This window comes from Protomyctophum parallelum (assembly GCF_964188405.1).
Source record: "Protomyctophum parallelum genome assembly, chromosome: 18".
Taxonomy (NCBI): domain Eukaryota; kingdom Metazoa; phylum Chordata; class Actinopteri; order Myctophiformes; family Myctophidae; genus Protomyctophum; species Protomyctophum parallelum.
In genome coordinates this window covers 18296294-18308637 of record NC_139716.1, presented here as the reverse complement: position 1 = coordinate 18308637, position 12344 = coordinate 18296294, and the positions used below count along the sequence as shown (strand labels likewise).

The 12344-nt window shown below is 42.2% G+C and overlaps 1 protein-coding gene across 3 annotated transcripts in view; it reads left to right on the top strand.

Moving 5' to 3' along the window:
- LOC310875668 (kinesin-like protein KIF1C) overlaps positions 1-12344 on the top strand; it is a 62019-nt gene that overhangs the window by 41083 nt on the left and 8592 nt on the right. For 2 of the 3 annotated variants that reach the window (XM_083788975.1, XM_083788973.1), the window contains 9 exons: positions 3205-3385; positions 3734-3806; positions 4827-4925; positions 5332-5493; positions 6903-7098; positions 8430-8557; positions 9154-9243; positions 9780-10059; positions 11667-12029. In XM_083788975.1, the coding sequence (XP_083645101.1) occupies positions 3205-3385; positions 3734-3806; positions 4827-4925; positions 5332-5493; positions 6903-7098; positions 8430-8557; positions 9154-9243; positions 9780-10059; positions 11667-12029 (1572 nt within the window). The remainder of the gene's footprint in view (positions 1-3204; positions 3386-3733; positions 3807-4826; positions 4926-5331; positions 5494-6902; positions 7099-8429; positions 8558-9153; positions 9244-9779; positions 10060-11666; positions 12030-12344) is intronic. The other variant, XM_083788974.1, reaches the window with a different exon arrangement.

Here is a 12344-nt window from a genome sequence, read left to right as displayed (position 1 = left end):
TGAGTTCAGCCTCTAATTATTATTATATACATTTTATTTTGTAATATTTTTGTACTTGCTTTGGGCCTGTCTGTGCATGGGAAGGGCATCAGTATTATATTCATATAAGTAGACTGGATAATGTGAATTTAATTGTTTTTTGAGTGGTGCAACCATTATAGACAGCTATGTGTGTCCCTGTCCCTGTATCCGAGCACGGAAATAGCATAACTATTGTCACCACCAAGTGTCACTGTTGTGCAGCCTAACACAGACAGAGGCCAGGGAGGAGAGCTTGTACAGTACAGTACAGTACAGTACAGTACAGTACAGTACAGTACAGTACAGTACAGTACAGTACAGTACAGTACAGTACAGTACAGTACAGCCCAAGTACAGTAAAGTACTCGACCTGAACAAAAATCAATTCTTTTAGATAAAAAAATAGGTATCGTAAAAAATATGCTATATCGTGAGTATATCGTTATCGTGATAAAATAAATTCTATATCGTGATATGAGATTTTGTCATATCGCCCAGCCCTAGGCTCAATTCAGCTCCGTCTTACTGAGTCTAGTCTGGAGGGTCTTAAGTGGTTAAACTGAAGTGATGTGATAGTGATAGTTTTACTAAGTATAGACTAGAGAGGGTCTAAGTTGTTACATTGAAGTGATAGTTTTACTAAGTATAGACTAGAGAGGGTCTAAGTTGTTACATTGAAGTGATAGTTTTACTAAGTATAGACTAGAGAGGGTCTAAGTTGTTACATTGAAGTGATAGTTTTACTAAGTATAGACTAGAGAGGGTCTAAGTTGTTACATTGAAGTGATAGTTTTACTAAGTATAGACTAGAGAGGGTCTAAGACTTAGACCCTCTCTAGTCTACTTAGTAAAACTATTTACTATTTACACTTCAATGTAACAACTTAGACTCTAAGTTGTTACATTGAAGTGATAATTTTACTAAGTATAGACTACAGTAGTGTTTTTGGCAGAACATTTCAATTTGAGTTTTAGTCATAGTCTCTTGAATAGTTTTAATTTAGTTTTAGACACATTTTAGTCACCTGGAATGTTTTAGTGTTAGTCTAGTTTTAGTCGACTAAATGTCATGAGATTTTAGTCGAATAAATCTACAGGTGATTTAGTCGAACAAAATGTATTTTGGTGGGCCTTGATGCCGTCGTAACGAAAATAGCCGATCTACAAGCTCACAAGTCTCACAAGTCTATATAAATTGTCTATTTTCAGCATGCAACTAATCGTAAAATTACTTATACTGGATCTCTTGTCCACTAGTCCCTTCCTAACATTTAGTCTAGTTTTTATTTGTTGAGGAAATTGTCAGTATATTTAGTTTTAGTCATCATAGCCTAGTTTTCATTTAGTTTCCATTTAGTTTTCGTCAGTGGAAAAAGGTAGTCGACGAACAATTTTCGTATTAGTAAAACAATCACTTTAATGTAACAACCCTCTATAGTCTATAGTCCAGTATTGATTTGACTAAAACTAAGTATTGACTATAGAGGGTCTAAGTTGTTACATTGAGGTGATAGTTTTACTAAGTATTGACTATAGAGGGTTCTAAGTTGTTACATTGAAGTGATAGTTTTACTAAGTAATATAGAGGGTCTAAGTCAGACTAAGTGGTTAAACTCAAGTGATAGTGATACATTCCAAATAGTATCAAAGTATTGACTTTGATCACGTCACCCTAGGGTGCTGGAAGAACATTAACTAACGCCCCAAACAACACCAAAGGGTCGAGTTGGGACAAAACGTTTTTTCTTTTTAAAGGTAAACCTCCATAACAATGCAACTCATTGTTTAGGCCCGGGACAGCGCTCCACACATCCCAGACTCTTCTCCCTTCTTCTGGCTGTAAAACTATGGAATGAACTCTCCATTAATTGCAATCAGGAGTGCAGACTCATTCCCAATCTTCCGCCGTAGTCTGAAAACATTTCAGACTCCATCTTAGCCCGTAGCACTTAATGCCGTGATCTCGACGACCTTACAGGCGTATGCAAAGGCGAAAGTTGTAATTTAAAGACATATTATGTAGACATGGCACTCTATAGTGTATACTCATAGTTTTGTTAGACGGATGTTAGGTTTTTACTTACTTAGTTATGATTCTAGCTGACTATTTCTATGTTTATAGAGTCTACTGTTAGGCTGATGGTTGGTTCTTACCTTGCTTATGACTATTTCTATGCATTTGATGTATTGCCATATGTTGTTCTTGCTTACTGTAAATCGCTAAATTGTAAATTGTTGCCACGTCAACCACTGTGAGAAATAACTGACGAGGGCCTCGCGGTGGAATGTCACACACATACATGCCAGCACGCACATGCACACACACGGCGCACGTACATAACCCACATCGCACGCACACACACACACACACACACACACACACACACACACACACACACACACACACACACACACACACACGAGCATCTGGTTCAGTAAATATCTTTTTTCAGTGGAATGCAGATTCCATTCCCCTCCCACCTATCAATCTTTCTATCTCTCTCTGCCCGTCCATCTGTCTTTCTCTGTGTGTGTGTGTGTGTGTGTGTGTGTGTGTGTGTGTGTGATTATTATTGATGAATTTTTTTATGTATTTGATTTATTACGTGTTGTTCTTGCATACTGTAAATCATCTCTGGATTATCCCTAGAACACTAAACATATTTTTGGTTACAACATCACTAAACACGGGTATATTTTACCCAATGTAAAATATACCATACAAATATTTCTCATCAAAATATTAGTACAGCAATGCATGGCAACTTGAGGTACTCTTCTTTAAAGGGACACTTAAAATAATTTAGTCCCTTGTTTGTGCCGAATCTGGGTGGCACATGGTTTGTTGAACTCTCTCTGGTGTTGTGTGTGTGGACTTCACTGACATTAAGTATTTAGACAGGTACATGGGTATCTTGGTGGTGTATCGAATCTTGTGGACCAGACCCATTGCAAGATGCTGTACTCTGTCGTCGACCCTAAGCCATTCCAGCCTGTCAAAGTGGGTTCGGGGGGTGAAGCCAAGTAGTAGCCTGACCAGTTTGTTTTGGGAAGTCTGGAGCCTTGTTTTAAGGGCATCATGAACATCATGAACATTACACAAATATCATGTCCGGGTGAAAATCACCCGTATCTTTGAGCGTCTGCTAAATGCCTAAATTGTAAATTGTAATTGTCGTGCAGGTAACCGTATCGTGATGGGGAAGAACCACGTCTTCAGGTTCACTCATCCTGAACAGGCCCGTTTGGACCGGGAGCGCAGTGTGTGCTCTGACCAGCAGGCGGAACCAGAGGACTGGAACTACGCACAGAAAGAACTGCTGGAGAAACAGGGAATAGACATCAAACTGGAGATGGAGAAAAGGTTAGTATTAGTAGTAGTATTAAATATATTAGTTTATTATGATGAACCAAATGGACCCGTTACAGTCCCATAAGGGTCCATTTGGTTCCAAACTATCATTTAGCTGGGGACCCCCTGGAACTCCCTCAAGGACCCCTGGGGGTCCCCGGACCCCACTTTGGCAACCACGTATGGTTCTAAATCACAACAGTTTTCTGAAAAAACTACAGTATGTCAGTGGTGCTCAAACTTTTTAATTTCAAGGACCCCCAGAATTATGTATGATGTATTTGGCAGGACAGTATAGATACAATGTATTGATGTATTGGTGATATGTATTTGTGTATTGATTGATGTGTTGATTGACAGGCTTCAGGACATGGAGTCTCAGTACCGCAGGGAGAAAGAAGAGGCTGATTTACTGCTGGAGCAACATAGACTGGTATGTGCGCACGCGACTAGTCCCTTCCTAACATTTCAGTCTAGTTTTTATTTGTTGACGGAATTGTCAATATATTTAGTCATAGTTTTAGTCATCATAGCTGAGTTGCTATTTAGTTTCCATTTAGTTTTCATCAGTGGAAAAAGGTAGTCGACGAACATTTTTAATCGACGAAATCAACACTGATATGTGCACATACTGTACTGTATTTCTGATAATATACAAGATGTTGTTGCTGTCATGAAGAAAACAGATCAGTTTCCATTATTGAAGTGGCCTGCACCTTTGATTCTAGCTTAGAGGAAGCCTTTATGACCAAAGTCATTAAATGCCAGACCATCACTTTAGCTAGGCTAACGGTAACCTCGCGTCACCAGGCTTTCCACCTCGGAGGAAAGCCTGGTCTATGTTACTAACTCCATCCATCCATCTTCAACCGCTTATCGGGTCGCGGGGGCAACAGCTCCACCAGAGAGCTCCAGACTTCCCTCTCCAGAGCAACATTAGTGACTTCCTCCTGGGGGATCCCGAGGCGTCCCATGGCTAGTGAGTCGATGTAATCCCTCCATCTGCCCCGGGAGTCTCCTCCCAGTGGGACGTGCATCGAGGACCTCCCTAGGGAGACGCCCGAGTATGTTACTAAACCTCTGTTTGATTCGTTCTAGGCGTGGTTTAGACCGGATGCTAAAACACCCCCCAAAAACCTCGTGTTTCGGTTGGTGGTTCCGGCTTCCACTGTCTCGCCAGTTGCTACGAGTTGGAATAAAATAAGGATATACTGTACTTGAGTACTTTCCAGATTCATAGATTCCTGATTTGAAGCCAGAAGAAGTGGCTTTGCATTAGAATTTTAATTGTTTAATTGTGTGTGTGTGTGTGTGTGTGTGTGTGTGTGTGTGTGTGTGTGTGTGTGTGTGTGTGTGTGTGTGTGTGTGTGTGTGTGTGTGTGTGTGTGTGTGTGTGTGTGTGTGTGTGTGTGTGTGTGTGTGTGTGTGTGTGTGTGTGTGTGTGTGTGCTCAGTATGCAGACAGTGACAGTGGAGATGACTCAGACAAGCGTTCGTGTGAGGAGAGCTGGAGACTGATCTCCTCCCTGAGAGAGAAACTACCTGCTAACAAGGTATGCACACACACACACACACACACACACACACACACACACACACACACACACACACACACACACACACACACACACACACAAAACAGCCTGTTTTTGTACAACTGGAGGAGGAGGACGCACGCAGCTATTGAAAAATAGCAGACCTATAAGCTCGTAGCGCAGCACTTTTTTAAATAATCGTGAGAATGTGACGAAAATCTTTCAATATATATTCTTTCAGAGCGAACGTTTTTAACTACAATCTTTGCTGCTCCCGGGGGGACGGAATGTCAAGGACCTACACAATTTACAAACGAGGGACTATGAATTGCCTTTTATAGAGCCTAACTAAACTCTTTCCAGAACCGACCCTAACTCTGTGCTTACTTAGTGTTTACTTACATGAATGTTTTACTGTCTGCAGGTCCAGTCCATAGTGAAGAGGTGTGGCCTGCCCAGCAGCGGTAAACGCAGGGAGCCAATCAGGGTCTACCAGATCCCTCAGAGGCGACGAATCAGCAAAGACCCCAAGAGGGTCACCATCGGTGACCTCCGAATGCAGGCTGTCAAAGAGATCTGTTACGAGGTATAACGCACGCACGCACGCACACACACACACACACACACACACACACACACACACACGCAAGTTGAACCTTTTAAAACAGTGCTCTAGAGCAGAGGGTCTCAACCATGTCTGTCTCAGCACTGTAAATAACCTACTGTATTCATTCCACGCAGTGTTGTTTTTGGCAGCAAATTTTGATTTTAGTTTTAGTCGTAGTCTCTTGAATAGTTTTCATTTAGTTTTTGTCACATTTTAGTCAACTGGAATGTCTTAGTGTTTGTAGAGTTTTAGTCGACTAAATATCATAGGATTTTAGTCGACTAAATCTACAGTTGATTTAGTCGACTAAAATGTCTTTTGGCGGGCATTGATGCCGTCGGGCATTGATGCCGTCATAATGGCGTCGCAACGCGTTGTGAGCTTGTAGATCGGCTCTATGGACTAAATGACTTGTATACTGGATACTAGCATTTTAGTCTAGGTTTTAGCCGTTGATGAAATTGCCAGTATATTTAGTCTTAGGTTTAGTCATCATAGCCTAGTCATTTCGTTTCCAATTAGTTGGAAGTCCACGGCACCACCTGAATTAAATTATGTTACTTTATTTACATGGCTTGGTTGAATGCTTGATTCGGATTGGTCGATCGCAGAATTCAGCTGTGTGTTATTTCTTGATAACAGACCGCTCCGCTCTATAACAGACCGCCGCCTAATCAAACCCTGGGAGCACCTTCTGCACCCTGCTTGATTTACTGCTGTTTCCAACATGACAGCCATGTAAACACACACACACACACACAATGTCATTTACAGCTAAACATTGCTCTCAAAAATGTTTTTGAAAACATTTGAGCGAGAAATAGACGAAGCAGTACCCGAAAATAGATTCTATTTGATCAAGTTTTCCGACAGTGCTGCAGCTGGGCAGACGCCGGCCAGCACAACACTTATGTATTACTTTCATTACCAAGCAAGGAAATATCTTGTTTTGTTGCGTTTTGGGTCAATTTATAATTTATTTATTAAGTAGCCATGTGTGGCTGAGTGGTCATGTTTGAGGGGCGCTAGCCTCTCCTATATACAGGTTTAATGTTTGTCTTGTCTAGACAAACAAAACAAACATTAAGCTCTGTCCATTGTCAATGGCGTTTTTAATGTCACTAACAGCCACTCAGCCATACATTATCCCTTACTTATAGCACCTTATGTGATATTAATGGTATGTAAATATGTACATCTTTCCCCCAAAGATACAGTATATGTCAAGAAGAAAACTGGAGAGAATGGAATAGAAAATGAAAGAATGAAAATAACCTTTATCTCTCTCTCTCTCTCTCTCTCTCTCTCTCTCCCTCTCTGTCTCATTCATTCATAATGTCTCTCTCTCTCTCTCTCTCTCTCTCTCTCTCTCTCTCTCTCTCTCTCAGGTGGCTCTGGGGGACTTCCGTCAGTCGCGTCAGGAGATCGAGGCGCTCTCCATCGTGAAGATGAAGGAACTGTGCCGCATGTTCTCCCAGAGGGACCCCCAGGAGAGGGAGAGCTGGAGGGCCGTGGCCCAGGACGTGTGTCACACCGTGGGGATAGGAGAGGAGCGCAGCCCCCCTGGGGAGGAGGCCGGAGGAGGTGAATGATGGGGGTTCATTGTCAGTAGGGGTGCACGATTATTAAATTATGACCCATGTCCGATCTCCGATTATTTGCATGGTCATGTCTGCCGATACCGATTCTTTTTTTTTTTTTTTTTTTAAGGTATTTTTTTGCGGCTTACGCCTTTTATTGATTTTTGAAGGGACAGACAGTAGGCTGACAGGAAACGGGAGAGAGATGGGGGGATGACATGCAGTAAAGGCCGTGTCGGGTCCGGGAGTCGAACCCGCGGCACACTGCGACTGGATTACCAGTCCGGTGCCCAGACCGTTACGCTACGGCCTGGGCCGCCGATACCGATTCTTACCGATTCCGTTATTATACAGAGGACCACAATGGAAACAAGCCTAGGCCCTCCTGAACGCCTGTCCAGTGTTAATAAAGTATTCAATCAATCAATGAATAGCCTATACTCTTTTCCAAGTGTCCAGTTTTCACAACTGAATGAGAGGAGTACACAAATTAAATTTAGATTTATTTTTTTGCTGGTGAAAACCGATTAAATAAACTGTATTATTTTGAGAATAAATCGTGCATCCCTACTTTTCAGGGGGTCATCAACTTTGACCTTTGGGCTCTGGGCTGTGTGTTTCTGGAGAGTAGGCAACAAGGATGTGTCCTACAGAGGTCAGGGGTCATCAACGTGTCCCTACACGGACAAATATGTCCGTGGCCAAGAGGGGGGCTCCATTTTCGTCACTGCTAAACCCCTTATCCCTAAACTTCTTTGCCTTTTTTTCGTACTATTTTGAAAAACCTTTTTGTTCAACTAGCCAATCTACATTGACACGTTGTGAGCTTGTAGACTGGCCATTTTAACCATTCAATAATGTTTTGCAAAATAGTATTATATTGTCTTGTATAATACTAGAATCAACACACGACTGTCGTGCGCTCACGTCAAACGCCATTTGGTCCGTGTTGTTGTTTCCCCGTGAATATTGGGTGTCCGAGTGAAAGACGCAAAGCGTACATTTTGAACGAAGGCAGACAGCGATGTGTCTTTGGCCACTGACTGTGTTGTTACAAGGAGCGACAGACTGCGGCTTGTAGGAAAGCCGTGCTGTGATTGGCCAGAGGCCCCCCTCCCCCCCCAACTGGGTTGAAGACGCAGAGATCTAAGACAGTGACGTATCACGGCCACAAAGCACAGGCGTGGAGGGCACTTCCACCATACTTCATATACGGGTCTATGACTTGGCCACCTGAACTGGAGCACAAAGCTGGTGTCTCCATGTGGGCACAAATATGTGGGTGTGGATGGAATTCTCCCACATGTAATAATGGATTGTCTCGTGTTGTTTCAGGTGGAGAGGGTGGAGGTGACGTAGCGGAGAAAGCAGAAGGAGGAGGAGGAGGAGGAGGAGGAGGAGGAGAGAAGGTGGGGGTCTATGATCTGAAGGCCCACATCGACAAACTCACTGACATTCTACAGGTGATTAATTATACCTTTCATAAGTATTATTGTTTTATTCACAATGGAAAACCAGTAAGACGCCTGAGAGCGAGAAGTGTGCACGCATCAGCAGACTGCTCAGTGAACCCTGGCGCTTTGGCATGGGGGGTCAGATCAACATATGGAATGAATTCTGTACTGGCCATACATGGAGCGTGTCTTGAGTGTACAGGGTTTGATGAGGTCAGACCAACATATGGAATGTCAGAACAGGTCAGCTCCATATATGGAGATCTAAGGGTGGCAGTGGGGGGAGTGTATTGAGTGTACAGGGTTTGATAAGGGCCTTAATCTTGCCTGTTGAGAACTCTAGTTTTCGCCGGCTGCCGGGCGCATGCTGCACTAATAACTTTGGGGCAGAGTTTAAATGACTGGTATCAGTCAAAAGGGAGACATGGATGGATGGTGAATATATATATTTTTTATTGTTGATCTATGCGATGCTCTTGTTTTATTTCATTTTATATATTGTACATCACCATGTAACTTTTTTTTTTAAAGGCGCTTTACAAGTACATTTACCTTACCTTGTTTTATATTAGTCAATACTTGACTTTTGATATTTGTTGACACAGGAAGTGAAAATACAAAACAACATGAAGGATGAAGAGATCAAAGCTCTGAGAGAGAGAATGATGAAGATGGAGAGAGTTATACCTGTGAAGGTACGCACACACACACACACACACACACACACACACACATTAAGAGAGAGAATGATGAAGATGGAGAGAGTTATACCTGTGAAGGTACGCAATCGCACGCGCAGGCACGCACGCATACACACACACATGCACGCATAGACGCACGCATGCACGCACGCACACACACACACACACACACACACACACACACACACACACACACACACACACACATTAAGAGAGAGAATGATGAAGATAGAGAGTTATATGTACCTGTGAACGTACGCATGCACACACACACACACACACACACACACACACACACGCACACACACACACACACACACACACGTGCACACACACACACACACACACACACACACACATACATTGAGAGAGAGAATGATGAAATGGAGAGGGTCATACCTGTGAAGGTACGCACACACGCACGCATGCATGTTTTCAGGCTAATAAAGTATTCAATCAATCAATCATAACTGAGTTGTGGTTGGCTGTCTGTTTCAGGATGATGACTTGTGATTGGCTGTCTGTTTCAGGATGACGATGATGGCGATGATGGCGATGACGGCGACGACGATGCTAACGACGGTGACGTTGACGAGGACGACGGAGGGGGCGTGTCCTCGCAGCAGGAAGAGGGCGGGACCGGCGGCACCCCCGGCAAACCGGTGGTCAGAGTGTCTCGTCTGATGGATGAAGACCCCGCCTTCCGGAGAGGGCGCCTCCGCTGGCTGAAACAGGAACAGCAACGGATCCTCAACCTGCAGCAGCAGAACATCACCAAGAAATTACGAACTACGACTACTCCACAAGGTTGTTATAATAATAATAATAAACTACAAACAAGGTTGTTATAATAATAATAATAATAAACTACAAACGACTACTCCACAAGGTTATAATAATAATAATAATAATAAACTACAAACGACTACTCCACAAGGTTGTTATAATAATAATAATAAACTACAAATGACTACTCCACAAGGTTGTTATAATAATAATAATAATAATAATAATAATAAACTACAAACGACTACTCCACAAGGTTGTTATAATAATAATAATAATAATAAACTACAAACGACTACTCCACAAGGTTGTTATAATAATAATAATAATAATAATAATAAACTACAAACGACTACTCCACAAGGTTGTTATAATAATAATAATAATAATAAACTACAAACGACTACTCCACAAGGTTGTTATAACAATAATAATAATAAACTACAAACGACTACTCCACAAGGTTGTTATTATAATAATAATAATAATAAACTACAAACGACTACTCCACAAGGTTGTTATTATAATAATAATAATAATAAACTACAAACGACTACTCCACAAGGTTGTTATAATAATAATAATAATAATAATAATAAACTACAAACGACTACTCCACAAGGTTGTTAGAGGCGGTGGCGTAACCGTCTGGGCACCCGACTGGTGATCCAGTCGCAGTGTGCCGCGGGTTCGACTCCCGAGCCCGACACGGCCTTTACTGCATGTCATCCCCCCATCTCTCTCCCGTTTCCTGTCAGCCTACTGTCTGTCCCTTCAAAAACCAATAAAAGGCGTAAGCCGCAAAAAAATATCTTTAATTTTTTTTTAATAATAATAATAATAATAATAAACTACGAACGATCACTCCACAAGGTTGTTATTATAATAATAATAAACTATGAACGACCACTCCATAAGGTTGTTATTATAATAATAATAAACTATGAACGACCACTCCACAAGGTTATTAGAATAATGATAATAATTATTATTATTATTATAATAATAAACTATGAATGACCACTCCACAAGGTTGTTATAATAATACTAATAATAATAATAATAAACCACGAACGACCACTCCACAAGGTTGTTAGAATAATAATTATTATTATTATTATTATTATTATAATAATAAACTACGAATGACCACTCCACAAGGTTGTTAGAATAATAATAATTAGTTTTATCTCGTTGTAAAAGTGACTAATCAGGATTTCCTACGATATAGAAAAGATTTGAGATGCACGATATAATCCGTAGAGCGTCGGCCGTATCGGCCATAAAAATGTCATCGGATCGCGCTCGAAATATTCCAGATTATTGGATGTATGCCGTCTCTCCCTATCAGTTCAATATATAATATGGGAATCGGTATTGGCCGATATGACTCTGCAAATATTCAGAATAATTTCAATATTGTGTATCTCTAGAAAAAATATATCAATTGGTATTATTGAAGGGGAGAAATAATCGACTGAAATGCCGTTTCCGAACGATTTATTTTAGGACTTTACAAGAAACGACACAAGGTTGGATGGACGGACGGAAGATAATATAATGAATTGTGGTGCTTATTATAACTGTGTGTGTGCGTGTGCGCTTGTGTGTGTGCGTGTGTGCGTGCACAGGTCCCGTGGTTCCCGTGCACCTGCCGGGCACCGGGCGGTTCATTCCGCCTCAGGACTGCAAGCTCAAGTTCCCCTTTAAGAGTAACCCCGCCCACCGGTTGTCGTGGGGACCGGCCAGCGCCGCCCTGCTGGGCCTGGGGGGCATGGCCGAGATGTTTGGGGGGGCGGGGCTACCCGGGCCGTCGGCGGAGGGGCCAATAGGAGGAGGAGGAGGGGGAGGTGAAAGCAGGAGGTGTTCCCCCTCCCCCCCGCTCCTCCCCTTCCCCCCCGGCCAGCAGGCTCCTCCCCCTCAGCAGCGAGGCCGCACCCCCAGCCCACATCGCGCCTGGCAGGGGCAGCAGCAGCATCGTAACCAAGGCAACGGTAGGGATGGCAACCCGTGTTGTTTTTGGCAGCAAATTTAGATTTGAGTTTTTAGTCATAGTCCCTTTTTTTTCATTTAGTTTTAGTCACATTTTAGTCACCTGGAATGTTTTAGTGTTAGTCACATTTTCACGATTTTTCAAAAATGTCGGGTAGAAGCTATCTCCATATTATAACTTTTTGGGCTACTCAAATTAAAGCTGCTATAAGCACAAAATAATTAGTTAGCAATAGGTAAAACGCTCCCAAAAAATGTAGTCTCTGGGTTCCGCAATCTGCATTCAAACATTTCCCTAGAAGCTTTGTTATTGGTTG